This window comes from Mycteria americana, chromosome 5 (assembly GCF_035582795.1).
Source record: "Mycteria americana isolate JAX WOST 10 ecotype Jacksonville Zoo and Gardens chromosome 5, USCA_MyAme_1.0, whole genome shotgun sequence".
NCBI lineage: Eukaryota > Metazoa > Chordata > Aves > Ciconiiformes > Ciconiidae > Mycteria > Mycteria americana.
In genome coordinates, this window is record NC_134369.1 from 55,340,889 (window position 1) to 55,358,014 (window position 17,126).

A 17,126-nucleotide genomic window follows, 5' to 3' on the forward strand; every position below is an offset into this window, starting at 1 on the left:
GTGCACCACTTCCCTGAAATTAGCAGTATGATTTAGGGCTTGTATATAGACAGTGATTTGATTACTTTTACTTACACAAAATGCTACTTATATGTCAGATCGTTATTCTGTTTTCCAATATATACTTGAATAAATTCTTGAAGGACAGGTCTTGACACCTTATCTGTGTTTTTAATAATTCACAGACAATGCTATTTTAGTAACACAATACCATCTCAAAACACCAATAATTACCCAGTCTTCTGTAACTGTTCTTATTTCTTTGCCAAACACTGGTTTCAAAATCATAAATTACATACTACTTCATAACTACTACAGCTAGAAAGTTAGCATGCTGAAGTAACAGCTCTCAGCTCTCAGAAAGGTAAGTTTGTAGTGATGAATATTTTTCTGCTCAATCTTCCCCCTCCCCCCCTCCAAAACTAATTTGAACAAATGGCTTAGCCAAAGTAAGTCAATCATGTGAAAGATTTTATACTCCCCCGAAACAAACTCTTTTGCCTCAGATAACCGGCAATAATTACTTGAAAAGAAAAAAAATATTGAAAGCTTGCTAAGGGTATATGCTCTACAGTGACAAGCATTTGATATAATTAGGCAGATCTAATTCACAAAGGAAAAGCTGTAAGTAACCTAAAAGCAGACTTAACAGGGCAGTACTTTAACTTGTTTTTTGACTTCTTAATGCTGATATGCAAGCAAGTACACATGCAAATGCAGTAATCAGTAGTCAGATCCTGCAGAACCGGGACTGATTCCACTTCACACCATGACCACAGTTCACATCAGAATTCTGTATATCGCCACAAGCTGCTCAGGCACCTTACAGAGGCACAGGCGGCCCCTTTCAGTGGTAAGTATATACTGCAGCAAAACCAACACATGATATATGAAAATGTTTGTTCAGTCTAGTTTTCTGGTGACAGATTCTGTCATGAACATTGCATTCCACTAGGAATGAGGAAAGTAGTTTGCACTACAATGTACGTGTTTGCCACTTTGAAATAGTTCAAATAGGACAACGTTCACTAAAATGTTCTGATCCTATTTAACTGTATCAAAACAGAAATTATGCCAGAGCATCAAAGTGTTTGAATTACCTATAGAATTTAAAAGACTAAGTCTCATTGATGTGCAGTGAGACAGACTACCATATGATGCCTGAGATTCTAGAGGTTCCACCCCTCCAATTAGAAAAACAGCAAAAATTCCAGCTTCAGCTTTTCATTTCTGCCATTTCAGCACATATAACTGACCTGGTATGAGAATGTCAGTATGTGGCAGTTGATAGATGACTAGTAAAATCATACTAGAGGCAAATATGAAAGGGTGATGATAGGCACAAGTGGGCCATTGAAAGGAATCACCTATTGAGGAAATGAGGACATTAAAAAAAAAAAATCCAGTAGCAAAGGCTGAATGTCAGTATCATTAAAAATCATTTACAAATTTGAGTGACATCTAATGTTTAATGCACAATGGAAAATACTTTTTGGCTATGTTTATTATGCTCATCTAGTAGTCTTTGATTCGGTTTTTACAACAAAAATAACTTACATTTTCAGTCTGTCTGAATGGCAACCAGCTGGTGTAACAGTGGTTCATACTGGTAAGTGATGCCAAATGAAAGACCTGGCTTTATGTTCACCTGCCTATGGTTAGAAGGAGGCTAGGTTCAGCTACTCTAAAGGAGAAAAGCTCCTATTCATAACACTTGAGACCTCATCTTGCTGGCTCAGAGGAACGGAAGCTTGAGTTTCAGAAGTAACTGCCTGCTTTCCTAACAGGGAATAAAACACAAGTCAAAATAAGGCATGACAAAAAAAGTTCTATTTTCATTTAAGAAAAACAAGGAAAACACACACATACAGCACACGCACATTCACTCCATTTTACCTACCATAGATTCACTAATAAGCAGCAACAGTAAGGCTTCTTCTGTATTTTCTTGAGGACAAAAGATGCTGTTCAAAACAAGAATTTAATTATTTAAGCAGAAGACATTACTTTTAGGAGTAGCTTACACAAATATAGTAAGAGTACTGTAAAAACTAGAAAATTTCCAGAAAAGAGAACAGAGTGTAACTTGCATAGAAAAAATGATTGGTTAAAATGCATTTCTTTGCAATGCTCTAAATTTGCATTTCAGAGAAGTTGGCCAAACACAATAAGAGAACAAAACCACCACAGCTGTCAGAGTTGAACACATTCAAATATCCCCAAATGGCACATAATTTGACAACTGTAAAAACTGTACCCATAATTTAACTAGCCTCTGGCACCTAATCTCTCCGAGCTAAATCTACATCACTGATTCAAAGGTCGGCAACAAAAAAACTCTCTCACAAGAACAAGATAACTTTTGTATTTTAGGTAGTATGTGAATAAACACTTCTATTAGTCTTTCATCAGATATGCTTGAGAATTGTTTTCCCGATGCATTCAATAACTGTGAATATTTTTAAATAGAGCCATGGCAATCTCTGCCTCCTTGCCATAACCACTGTTACTTCCAAGCACTTAAATATTTGTTTTTAATGAAATACACTTCCTTATGACTTAATACTGAAGGTTTGCATAGGACTAGTTTGCAAACTTTACTGCTTTCTCTGAACACTGGATGCTTTCTGAATACTTTTCTATGCTGGCGGACAGACAACAGTAGTCCGCATTGGGTACATGACTGGTAGGAATTCATTTATTCATTCTCTCTCTCTCTCACACACGCACACACAAACAGTGACTGTGTTTTAACTCTCCAGATTTCTTTCTCTAAACTGTTTCTGAATTAGCACAAGTACTATTTCCTGTTTTCAGACCAATAGTTCCTCAGTTAACTGCTTAAATGTAGAAAATAACTTATTGTTGTTAATAAGCAATGCCTATAGTCCCAAGGGTGCTTACTCTACAATAAATTACAGACAGGAAACTAAACTTGTCTGAGATTAAAACATCTTTTGGGGGGTTTTATATGCACTGGAAATTTAAGCAGTAATTAAATGCCTGAAGGGTAATGGAAACTAAAACACATCTGAACTCCAGGCGGTTTGAAAGCATGATTGTGAATGTACTGTGGTAATATACAGCAGCTAAGACCCCAGGGCAGTTGTTTTGTTGTCAGATTTTCATTTTTTAATCAATGCGAGTTGCTCACAAGACTGTGAAGAGTATTCTAAATCTTTAGACATTTTCGTTTTTACTTAACAAAGAAATTTCAAAACAGAGTTACTCATGAATAAGAACCACCCAGGACAGGGAATGAGGAGTGAAGAGGAAGCATCAGAGCGCTCCCTATTTACCTATACAGCCTTCAATGCCGAATTTAGCAACCTGGAAGTAGACCTGACCAACTGGCAGAAGTTAACCTGACCAACTGGCAATGGTTCCCAGAAAGCAGAATAATGATTGGAAATAGCTGCTGGAGAAATTACTTTCTAGGAGAAAAAAGGGAAGTTGCCCCAAAGAGAACTACTAAAAAGTCACTTATCAAAATGAAAGCAAACATTTTCTCCTACAACTTTGAATATATTTTGGTAAATAACTTGATTTTTGTCTCAAAAAATGAAGATCCTCTTCATGCAGAAATTACTGGGAAATTTCTTTGATTTGTGTACACAAAAAGCTCAATTTAGTTGACTGAACTCAGACATTTTCTGTGTCTCCTGACAGATGCAGGCATAGGAGTAAAGTAATTCCAAGGTAACAGGGCAGAGCAAAAGAGGCAACTGGAAGCATGAAATGGCTACCAACCAAAGGCAAACCAAGAAGTTTAACACTTCTTCAAGTGAGGATAAAGAAAACTGAAGAGCCAGTTAACACTGAGATCCAGAAAGTCATACATGGTATTAGCCAAACCACATTCATCATCCCCAAAAGAACACAGTACACTTACTTTATGTAACAGGCAGCACATTTAGAAACAAACAGTACATCTCAGACTTAGACAGAATTGGTGGTCAGATGAATACCTAGGAAGAAGTTTCCTACATGTCTGTCTTGCTACTCATTGTACATTGTCTTAGGTACTTGCTTTCAATCACTGCTGAAGATGAGATACTTGGCTAGACGTGTTTTATCTGATCTGGTGTTAATCACTCTGATGTGACAAAAGAAAAGGACTTAACTACATGCTCTGTTGAAATTGTGGAACTCCTCACTTGCGAGTCCCAAGAACAAGCAAATTACACTGAACAAAGCCCCACTTTTGCCAGGAGGCATGTTTCTACAAAAGGATGAGCTGAGAACGAAGAACTTTGAAAGACTGAGCCTGAGAAACCTGCTATAAGTATTCTGGATCAAGGAAGGAGAGTTGCTAGAAATCTTTGAAGATAAAGGCCATTCTACTTGCTAGTAATAATGACACCATAATCATGTGGGCTTGCTGCTGTATAAAGTATTCATTAATGGAAATCTGCAATAAATGCAGCTAAACAACTCAAATGCCCCCATCATGACAGTATTTTAGGTTACAATATAAAGATACTGTGAACACTAAAACAAAACATCTCTTCAGAACTTAAGGTAGGACTACTTCTATAAGCAGTCTACCCTAGAAGCAGACTCTTTTGCACATAAAAAGGTCACATTATGGAAAAAAGCTTTCATATTAACTAATAAGACATATATACTGTAAGAGCGAAACACATGTTCTTTAGGATTTGCTGTGTGAAACCAAGTAGTTTGAATGAGAAAATGTGTGACACTGCATAAAGAAGATTTCCTCATGTTTGGGCAATAAATGCATATTTTTTAAGTGCAGTGATCAAGGTGTATCCACAAACCAGGTATTTTCTTTTTACCAAAAAGTTTGCCTGCATGTACAGTTTGTTAATTATGTACTTGCAGAGAAACACAGTAGTTGTTTTGGCAAACTGAATGTTCAACTCTATGCCTGCATCTTTTCCTAAACCTCAAAAGACTGCTTTTTAATGACTTCACATCCTAGACATAGACATAGACAAGACTGAAATTAAAAAACTCACAATACCTGGGGGTTAATCCTACAGCTGGATAACAGTATTAAAAATAGCCATAATAATAATAAATTCTTTGGAGAAAAAGGGTCAAAAATTTCATATGGAACAGACAACAGTCTCCTCAAAAGAGATTCCCAGATCACACCAATTTCACAGAATCACAGAATAGTTGAGGTCGGAAGGGGTGTCTGGGGATCATCTAGTACAGCCCCTCCACTCAAAGCAGGGTCAACTGGCAGGCTGCTCAGGACCATGTCCAGTTGGATTTTTAATATCTCCAGTGATATTCTCCAGACTCCACAACCTCTTCTGTAAAATTTTTTTCTTAAGTTTACATGGAATTTCAATCTTCTCCAACTGCATTACTTAGCACTGTCCTACTATGGCAAATCACAATCTTGGCTAGCTCATTATCTTCGCTGCTACAATCTGTTTCTCAGTTCTCTGGCTCACAGTGCTTTCCAGCATGTATCAAAACAAGCAAGCAATAGTTGTTGACTATATTATATATATATATATATATACACAAAATACAAGATCCCACAAGGAGTTGCATGTAGAATACAAGTAGAGCAGTGCAAAGGTTGCAGATTATGTAAAACAAGCATGCAACAAAGTTTCATCAGATCAAACTTAGTATCGATAAAATAAAAAAATAAATTAAAAAAGACAGTGCCAAATGGTTAAGATTTCACTAGTATGCTTTGACACAAGCACGTTACTTTCAGGCAATAAGCTACACCCAAGGACGATAATAAAGTGCAAAATTTTGGCAATATATATTTTTTGCACCGCCAGAGTGTGTCTAAGGAAAACAACTTTACCTTAGAAACCATTTTTCATTTGATCAGATACAAAAAACCAAGCTATTAACTTTTAAGAAAAAGTTCAAATTCAAGGAAATGGCTACCACTTTTAACACTAATGGTGATGGGTTTTGAAAAAAACCTACACATTTTCAAGAAGGAAAAGATACGCACCAAGGCTACTCTAGAATTAACCATGGGATATATTACACAAAAATGATCCATAGCATACCACTTATCTGCATTAGTGAAAGAATAAAACTCAACAAAAAGGTGGCATCATAGAGAAATGCCAAAACTAACCTAAGAAGATTAAAAGGTAGCTGCCTTGGGAAATAAACTACCTTTGAAATTGCTAGATAAATTGCTAGATATGTTTTGGTTTTTTATAATGTTTCAGAGATGAATTTGAATCTCCATATTGCTAATTCTTTCCTTTCTATGATAAGGCAGAATAGAGGTCTAGAAACAGCACACAACTTTTAAAACATGCAGTCTCAGATTTGCCACTCAGTTCATGTTTTCTTTTGTATCCCAGGCATAATATGAGATATTGACTCTACCATATATCCCAGTATAGAACAAAAAAAAAGTTTTTGAGACTTGAGAACAAAAGGTCTCACGCATACAGTGCAAACTTCTGCTTGGAGAAGCATGTTGCTTCCCTTGTTCTCTTCAGGGAATATGTATACACACACAGCATGGGAAACGTTCCCATTCACATTGCCCCATTCCTTCTACATTTTCAACAATATAAACTAAATTACCCAGTGCACTGGGTAACAATTGAAATTATAGAAACAAGAGAGGTATAAACTCAGCCATACTTTTCTCCAGTGTATACCCGCGGTCTTCTACTGAGCGCGTAATTCTTAGTATTTGAACCTTTTCGAAGTGGATCATCTAGGGGTGACTGGTGAGGAGGATCTTCCAGTGGATTCCAATAACTCTGTTCACACATGCCTCGTAACAAAATTTCAGCCAGTTGTCTTGCTATCGTCTGTAAAAGTGAAAGATAGAATAGACTATTTCAGTTGGAAGGGACCTACAACAATCCTCTAGTCCAACTGCCTGACCAATTCAGGGCTGACCAAGATAAAGCATCTTATTAAGGGCATTGTTCAAATGCCTCTTGAACACTGACAGGCTTGGGGCATCGACCACCTCTTTAGGAAGCCTGTTCCAGTGTTCGAGCACCCTCTCAGTAAAGATAAATATTTTCCTTAGAAATGCTGAGTACATACTCTTCAAAAACACTTGGATTATTTCCAGTGAAGACAAGTCAGGTAGAATATATTTTCTGTTATTTTAAAACATCCAAAAAACCAGGCATACTGCTGTTTGAAAGGTACAACTATCCAGTTCAATTCTCTAAACACAAAGAAAAAAACATGGCAATAACAAACAATTTTTCAATTTTATCAGTTAAATCCAGATACTTCTGAAATATCAACACCACCAACTGTTGGTCCTAAGAGTGGAGCACATTCAGGTATATTTTCAGGTATTTTGTGCTCAATAACCTCCGCTGCCTCTCCAGGCCTGGAGCAGATGTGTCTGTGGGAGACACCATGGAGAAACCAGATATTTCCCTGCGGTCCGTATATTCCCTGACAGAACCACAGCCCATGGGAGGGGCCCCACGCTGGAGCAGGGGAAAAGTGCGAGGAGTAAGGAGCAGCAGAGAGGAACTGTTACGGGTTCACCACAATCCTCCACCCCCCATGCACCACTCGGGGACTGGGAGGGTAGGGAGAGGAGGTAGATGAGTCAGGAATGAACGACTGAAGTTGAACCTGGGGAAGAGGGGTGGGGAGGAAGGTGTTTTAGTTTTTGTCTTTGTTTCTCACCATCCCACCCTCTTTTAATTGACAATAAATTAATTTCCTGCAAGTTGAGTCTGTTTTGCCCATGACAGTAACTGGCAAGCAAACTCCCTGTCTTTACCTTGACCCACAAGCTTTTCTATCTTATTTTCTCCTTGTCATGTTAAGGAAGGGGAGTGAGAGAGCAGCTGGGTGGGCATCTGGCAGCCAGCCAAGGTCAACCCACCACAGACAGTTATAGTCTGAACCCCAACTGACTGGGGCTTCTGACAACTTGTACTTGAAGGTGCTGGTGTTTGCTACTGTTGGTAAGGCTCAGCAAGAGTGAAACAAGGCTGTAGATCACCATGAAAAAGGTTATTTTGACCAACTATTCTTGGCACCTTATATTTAAGTATAGAAATGCTTACATAAATATTATTTAAGTAAATAATATTAATTTAAAGCTTTGAAGTCATCCTATAATCCATAACTACCAGGTTAATCTCCTCTTTAATGTTTAATATGTATACATACAAGCTACACGACTATATATCACAATGATGAAAACTCAGAGATTAGTACCAGGGCAGTAGAAAGAAGGCAAGATCTACATTTGCATCAGAATTGGCAGTATTTCCCAGCAACATTTCCCAGCAACAGGCATGTAATGTTTAAGCCACAGACAGCACCATATGATCTGCATCTTCCACCTTAATTCCTATACCATAAGAAGCTCTTCATCTTTTATTCTATTAAAGTTTGCAACATTATCCCTCTCCACTGAAAGTCTATTATTTAATAATTTTAATATCCTTACTAGGAATCAATTATTAAATTAATTAAGAAACCAATTACCTTCTTTATTACCACTTTGTGAGTTTTAAAGGCCTAGTATTAGGAAACTTATCTAGGACATTTTGAAAATCATTACATTAGAGCAAAAGATATAAGCCTTGGCCCTTTATTGTATAAAAGATGCAAAAAAGATACATCACTCATTTGGTAAAGGTTTATTTTCTGACAATATAAATAACATATCTTCATGATTTTGCTTTTATTGTTTTCCTTTAAGAGGCTTTATCACAAAAATAAAGAAATGATAATTTGATAACTTCCAACTTAATAGAACACACAAAGATGCTGCACTCTGTCCTCATTCCCACTGCATTACAAAAAGACGAAACACCCTTGTGAAACTATGCTAAGTCATAAATAGGGCAATTATGATGAAGGTTGAAAATATAGTCAGTCAGACACCAATCAGGTTTTAACCATAATCACAAATAGGAAAGAGAAATAGCGGAGAGACTGAGTATAAACATTCCTTTTTATTGTAATCATTCACTTAAGCCAGGAAATGTAACCTTATAAAGTGGTGGATAACAGATCCTGATCAATATGCTGTGTATCTGATTACTTGTCTCTAACTCATCCACTGTATTTATGCTTTACCTGCCTACTAAAATTCAGATGCTGCAATAGGAATGTAGTTTAATATAACTTACCATCCGCAGATTTTGTGTAGTTCTTGTTTCGACAGCTCTTAGTAACTCTCTAAATCTACCAACTCCTCTCGTCAAGTTCCTGTACAGAAACATAGAATTTGACAGTATTCCAACTTGGATGTAGTAACACCTGAATATATTACTTGATAAAGTTGTTAAAATCCATGCTATAATTTTTTTTTCTCCTGCATATCATCATCGCCTTTCTGTGAGATAGATTTTTTTTTTTCATTCATCTGAGAACCCCACTACTGATTACTATAACAACATTCCCTGCCAGTTTATTGAAAAAAGAAACATTTTCTTGAGCAGTAGATAGCTCAAGAGAAAGCAAGGAAAAGTTTAAGAAGTGACCACTCCAAAAGGAGAAAAAACAAAACAAGTTGTTCTCACTACTACAACGGTTAATTTTCAATTACATTAGGCTTCAAAGTATAAACTTTGGGGGAAAAAAATCCATTTTAGCTGCCTCTAGATACCTTAAAATAGGGAAATTAAAAAAAAAGTAAATACTGTAATCCTCAGTGAAAGTAATGTAAAATTTTAAACTCCTTTTCAGAGAGGAAAGAGCACAAGCACAGCAAGGCCCGCTGTGTGGCCAGAAGAGGACTGGGGGATCAGTGTTCTGTTCTTGGCTCCAGCTGGCTTTCGGTGTGGCTTCTGCAACTCAAGTTTCTTCATCTATGCTTCTTCCACTTCTACTGCCTAAACAGCTTTTGCAAAGAGATTCAAGACCCTCAGAGAGGAGGCATCATTCATACTAACAATTCTAGCAGATCTGAACTTTCTTCGCAAACAATAGATTATTTTGAATGGTCTTACAGCTTTATCTTTTTCTCATCACTATATCAGTTATGTCAGCTATCTGGTTTTTTATTACACTTAAAAGCAGTTGAGAATATTTTATTTTATATTAATACAGTTTGTCTTTGAACTGGCGAAGGACTAGGTTGGCTTTTTGCTGAGCTGAACAACTGAATTCTGCAACCTCAACACATAACATAGGACAGTCATTTCAGTATTTGAAGTTTAGTTGCAAAACACAATGATTTGATCAAAAGCATGTTTTGTGTTAAATCATTCCTGTTATGTCATATAGTTATATTATATTAAGATGTGATTTTATGTGCAAATTGCATAACATTTACCTAACATGGACTCAAAAGAGAAAAGAACTATTACATACTGTGTAAGCTTTTCATAAGTAAAAGCACTATTACACTGGACTATAAAGCTGATGTCGAAATTGCCTTCCTTACTCTGATGTCTTTATTTACAAATATATTTAAAATACTGATCTTCTGGATTGCAACTTTGTACAAATTCAAAAAAAGCCAGCATTTTTACACAGATACTTTCTTTAAGTTTAGTTGCAGAATACCTGAAACCAGTGTTTGATGCAAGAGATCTTGCTATAGAACTGTAGAACTCTTACCACTTTACCTAGAGACCTACTCATTTATTTTACTCTCCGGATTACATGACAGAGGTCATCTCTGTTCTGTTTTATATAATAAAGGATTATCAGTGTATTCCAGAAACTTTATAGTCTCCAGCACAGACAGACATCTTTCACTAGCACAAGTTCACCTTCTAAAATACGTTTATATAAAAGCTCATTTAAAAAATCCTAGCATTTCCAAATAACAAAACCTGTATGAACAGGTTGAGAGTTATGTCAAAGTATGCCACCAGTTGGTTAAAAAGAAATAATCACCAGTCACACAAGAAATAATGATTGTTTGTAAGAAGTCCACGTAACAGCAGAGCTTGACCACAGAGTGACCAGTTAGTACATATTAAAGAAAATTAATCTTGTGTATACATCTAACATGGAAACAACTGCATGAAAGATTATATTTATTTATATATTTCACACAGGCAGGTCTCTTAATAGCTAATGAATATTACACCAACTTCATATGCTAATGAAGTAAGTACAGAAAGTCAGTAGGCCAAATTTTAAGAAAAACTCTGAACTCAATGGAAGCTGGATACCTTCAGCACCTTTGGAAAGCCATAATACATACCATTCAGTAATACTACATGCCAAATATTTGAGAGGGCCAAAACCAGACCACTGGAACCCCAGCTTTAAGTCCTCTGCTCTAAGTGCATATTTCCCATGAATGGAGCTTTCTCTCAAGGACTGTATTGCAAAGTCACAGATGTGTCCTCATAACAAGATTTAAAAAAACCAAGCAGACAGACTTGCCAAAAAAACGAAATGTTCCCTGCAAAATTGTCAGAAAAGAGCAAGAGCAAGAACTGGTCAGCTTGAAACACTAATTTCCCTGTACAGATTAAACACACATTATGTCACAGAACTTCAAATCACAATAAATTTAAATCTTTATGAAATTTTAGGAATTAGCATTTTTTTCCATATGAAGTTTATGATGTTACAAGAACAAAAAAAATACTCTGTGAAAAAGTAGGCAACTTTTAAAAGTCCTTAAGAACTTCATGACAGGTTGCTATTAGTTACCTATTACATTTTTATAAGCATCTGCAAGGGACTGAAAGTTGTGACTGAAGTTCTACTGTATCACAGAAAAAGCAGTAAGATTGTACAAGGAAAAAAAAAACTTAAAATACAGAATTATTTTTTGCTTCATAAAGCATTTAACACTGATCCACTGCACAAGTGAACACAAACACAATACAGACTTGTCAAGCATCTTCTACATGAAGTATACTAAAAAAAAACAAAACAAAACAAAACAAAACCAAAAACCAAAAAACATTTCAAAACTACAGTCTAAATCACCCAAAAATTGAGTTAAATGCTTTGAGAGACAAGTAATGAAGCAAAACATACCATGAACAATATGGTAGATCTCCACACTGCACTGCTTTCAGCAAAGTACATTTCCTGTATTTGTTAATAGTTTGTACACTGGGGAGAAGAGGGTTGCAGGTATTCTGGCACATACTTTTCCTGCCTAGCCTAGGAAGCGCACAGCTTTTACCTGCTTTTCACTACGACGTGCCTTCATGTTAGCAGTTCCACCCATGCTGATCGAATGCCAGAGCAAAAGGGTAGGTTAACTTAGAAAACAACGTCCCACAGTGTCTGTAAACAACTTTGAGATGCCTTCCATTCTCGAGACAAGGAATTTTAAGGTACATTAACATGCACTCAGAGCTGACACATTTTCAGTAATTTCAGACAAGACAAAGACAGCCCACAGATAGACACTGCTAGTTGCGTATGTGTGTGTTAATATGACTGCCTCCCATCAGAACATGCTCGAGTCAAGCCCTTTGAATTGCATCCTCCTAGTTTTTAAAGATTAATTAAAATGTTTGCTGCTCTAAATCTTCAAGAAAAAAAAAAAAAAACAACCGACTGACTCTTTAAGTAGCACTATACCAGTTAAAGACTAAGAACTGGGATTTAAAGGTACAATCTACTATTGAGTCTATACAGGTTGATGCCCTTAGGGCTAATTTGCATCCTTCTGTCTACATATTTGCACCCTAAACCCCAACAATTAATGTTAGAACCTAATTAGTTATTCTGATGCAAGATCAACTTTTATGCTGCTTTGAAAACTTCAGGCAGCATTTCTGTTTAGAATAATGAAAATATTTTAACTGCATCTATGCAAAGGTGCTCACTCCTAAACAGAGAAAGAGATCAGTAACTGCAAAGGGGAAGTAAGGACAGACTTTCAATGCAGCATCAGAAGACCTGAATATAAGCATGTAGGCCAGCAGTAGCAAACTTTTGGCACAAACATATTTGTCACCATCACCACCAAGAAGTCTTTTGGTTTTAAAACGCGTGTTTGGCACCAGACAACAGTGCTTTGGCATTAGTGCTCCAGATAAACCTCACACCCCAGACAAATACTTCTTATCTTTGTGTTTTTAAACACACACACAAAAAAGTAGAAAAGAATGAAAGAAACTGCTCAATGAGAAGCAATCTATATTTGAAAGATGTTAGGATGAAAAAACCAAACAATATTCCTTATAAAAAAGGGAGTGAGATCTAATCACAATATACTCAAAGCAGGCTACAACAGAAATGTTTTAAATTCAACCTCAGAAAGGTTGATAAGATTAATTACTTTGTATTTAGAGCATATTTTGATAATAACTTCTCCATTAGTGTGAGAACAGCTTTGTCAGTCATTTCTCTTATGCTTATCAATAAAAAACCCCAAATATTTAGTCTAACATTGCCTTTTATAGATTAAACATGGAATTAGAATAAATTTTTGCTTAGCGAGCTTAGACCAAACCTCACCTGCTCTTCAATTTGGTGGCTAAATTGTCAGTACTTCTCCCATTTAAGAGAGAAAAGTATATCCAGAGCCATGCCAGTGAACAGGCTAAGTTACTCATACTAGCCTAACTATTACCTCATTGCTGAGGCTTACTATATCTCATTTAAAAAATATTCATGTTTTAAAAGAAGAAAAACCATGAACAATGAGATCTAGATTGCTTGATCAAAGTGATGAAACAGAAATTGCTTTTGGAATTGAGCCCACTTCCCAAATGCGCGTTCTCTCTCCTTCTCTCTCTCTTTCTCTCTATATTTATATACAGAAAAAGAAATGCAATGTTTGTAAACTCAATGGTACATTGTAAGTTTCAAAGTTTGGGTTTTTCTCCCAATAATTCAAATAGTAAAGAAAGGAAAGGTATTTGTTTTAAAGGGAAGGAGTAAGGCCAGGCAAAACTCTTGATACACATGCCAATCAGAACAGCGGCATTTCAGTAACTTTGTTATGACTGACATGTTTAGAAAAAAAAACATAACAATGATTTAAATCCATACACTCTAGCTAATAACTTTCAGCCAATTAAGAGCAATTTACACAGTATTAAGATCAGAAATTATTATGCTAAGTCTTCTGCACAACTGATGATGCTTCAGATGGTTGTGACTAATGTCTGTGTCTGTTTTCTCTCAGGTTTAAGGGGGAAGGGGGATGTACATCATTTTATCCACAATCTGAAAAATGATGGATCTAATGCAATCCAAGTCACCTCAAGCAAACATCCTGGTAAGGTTCAGATATCTACCCCCAAAAGGCAACACAGTTTCCACTTCAGACAGTTCTGTTTTCCCTCTCAGGTTTCCCTCTATTCCTTTCATACTTATACTTTGAATATTCTCACAATACTGTATAATTTCCACAAAATATTGATTATTACAAGGTATTACTTTCTGAATTACATGTAGAAAATCCTTCATTTCCTGCCAGAATCTAAACCACTCTTTTTTTAAGCACACTCAAAAAAAAAAAAAAAAAAAGCATCATGATACACTTCTCGTTTTACCCGTTGTTGACTCCTGCAGAAAGAAAAATCCCAGGTATCTCAAATTCACTACAGAAGATCATGTTTGCTTGATACTTGAAGGTTCTTGATTGATGTTTGGGCTTATAAATGAAACATCTTCAGTGTGCCATTACAGTTACACAAGCCTAAGTATTTGAAACAGCCCAATCAAGCACCAATTCTTGCATTTATGCATCCAAAATGAAAACACTTACTGTCTAGACTGCAGTTCCACTGGTAGCTAAGTCTACCTAACAGTTCACTACCAAAAGAGGAAGCTCTCATTCTCCCATTCTCCTCTCATGGTGTTTGTTCTCTTTTTCCACCATTCTTCCTTCTTCACATCTTCCTACTCTCCCTTGCATGGTCCTGTCTCTTTTCTCACAGTCACACCAGCCATTATCACACCTTCCAGTGAATCAATTAATCTCACTAAAATGACAGAAAGCTGTAATTTCTTTGCTGTTTGTTTTCTGCTGTTTCGAAGAATGAAATGACTCCACAGAAGAGCCAAACAAGTACCTGCACTAGCAAAAAGCAAACAAGAAAAATGCATGACGGGAGTGTAGGTATGGGGAAGGTGAGAGCAGGTAACTCCACTTCACAGTGTCAGGGTGCTACACATTTTGTTTACGACCTCTCTTGACACCACCACCTCAGCTCCTCTTCATATGCACTTATCTGTTCTTTCATATAAGTGTATATATACAACACACTATATACATGAATAAAGGTGCATGCGTATACACTAAGTACCAGACTCAACTATTAAGGCACAGAGACTGGATTCACAAAAGGACTTCTCCAGTTACTGGAGACAGAGTGCATTAGAAGTCTTGCCTTTTGCCTCCTAATATTTTGCAAGTTTCTGCTTTCAAGCAGAGATCTAGTCTGAGGAAGAAATGGGGGTAGATTAAGAAGGTGCTAAAGAAAATCATAAACAAAAAAAGCCCATTCTTGAATTCACAAGAAGAAAGTGCTAAACATGACAGAAAATTTTACTAAGGAAATAAGTTAACAGAGGGAATAGAGTAAATAGAATTTACTCTGGTAAGTATTTAATATTGTATTACACATCAATCAATTTGTATGGTCATAAACTTTATAGAGTTATTTTATCTGTATTTAAAAGAAAATATAAAAACTCCTACAGAACTAGAAGGAAGAACGTGCAGCACCAACAGTGATTTTGTTTAGAATACCAAACTGAAGACCTAGGAAGCCACTCAGTTTAATATCAAGCATGATAAAAGCATGGAGAACTTCAGCAGGGTGACCAACATGAGCATGGTTTTACAACCTGCCTTAAAGATTCAAAGGTCAGAAATCAGCAGCAGACACCATAAAGGAAGTATACTGCGATAAGATGCAAGATTTTAAGCACCAACAAAACAGCTGGGATGCATGAACGAAAATGTAACATTTGATAGAACCCAAAGAGCTCATCTGAAGCAACAGATTAAATATTTAATCAGAGACAGTGATGAGCAACGACAAAGAAGGCCAAACCCTGAGCACTGGGTGTGGTTCAGCCCTCCCAGTGGTGACACCAAAGAAGAGAAAGGGTGAGAGGAATAGAGCCACCCTTGCAATGAAAGCAAATGAGGGGCAACACCTATGAAGAATTAAGCTGAGTTGTGAAGGGGGGATTCACTGACGCTGTATGCCTGTCCAACATGAAAGCCAAAGAATAATATATTGGACAGTAGTGTGAAAACAGCAATACAAGTGTGAAAAATGATAATGAAAATGAACCAGGGGAGGGAGAAGAAAAAAAGAAAAGAAAAAAAACCAAAACAAAACAGGAAGTTATCAAATCACTGTTGATTTTCAAACTCTCTGGGTAACCCCTGGAGATGTTTAATTTTGAAGCTACTGCTTCTGGTAAGCTAGAGATGTTAAAATTGGAAGAAAACACACAGTTTCCCACTACTTTAAGGTGTTTATGTGCCATTTAGTCATCAGTATAGTCAGTAAGAGTTTTGTCCTTTTATTGCCAACTCTTGTATTTGCTATCAGGCTGTTATACTAAAACAAAGTAGAATGGCAGACCAGATTTCCTTTCCTCTTTTGCACATGGTGACAATTCTGAAAATGCTTACTAAGCTGTCTTTTATTTTTATACTCTTCAAATTGATCATGAACCAGTGTTCAATATAATTGAATACATTCACTTGAGGAAAGGCAGGGAAAGAGAGCCCAAACTCCCCCAAGTCATACTATATACAACGCACAAAATATGAGTTGTATCTACAAACAGGGACAACACTTTCTGGAAAGAAAAGCCCTGTGCAAATACTTCAAAATGTACAAGCAGAATATTTATTGGTAATCACCTTTCTTTATACTCCTCTGTTCATTCATTGTGGGTAAGAATTCATGCAGCATTCCTAAGCATAAGACTTAGAGCAACACTTCGTTCAGGAAGGAGAACATAAGACCATCTCTATAAAACATCCTGCCAATAGGCTTGTAAAAATATCACAGTGAAGTAAATGAGATTACTTCACTGCTGAGTTGCTTACCAGACTGCTTACCAGACATGCATCTGTTTGAATCTAATCTCTGAGGAGCTACCTGTTTCCAAAGCAACTCTTTTTTAAAATACCCACGCTGCAGTAACGTGGGAATTTGGTAAACAAAAAGGCACTGAAATTTTGTCAAAATTATTTATACATACGCACTATGCTTAGGCATAGGAGAGAAATAAAATGCACGAGGGCACTACAT

At 36.5% G+C, this 17,126-nt stretch overlaps 1 protein-coding gene across 3 annotated transcripts in view; it reads right to left on the minus strand.

Annotated features, from left to right (window-relative positions):
• TTC7B (tetratricopeptide repeat domain 7B) overlaps positions 1-17,126 on the minus strand; it is a 148,820-nt gene that overhangs the window by 85,616 nt on the left and 46,078 nt on the right. For all 3 annotated transcript variants that reach the window (XM_075503433.1, XM_075503432.1, XM_075503431.1), the window contains exons 6-8: positions 9,096-9,174; positions 6,610-6,782; positions 1,901-1,964 (exon numbers count right to left, since the gene is read on the minus strand). In XM_075503433.1, coding sequence (XP_075359548.1) covers positions 1,901-1,964; positions 6,610-6,782; positions 9,096-9,174 — 316 coding nt within the window. The remainder of the gene's footprint in view (positions 1-1,900; positions 1,965-6,609; positions 6,783-9,095; positions 9,175-17,126) is intronic.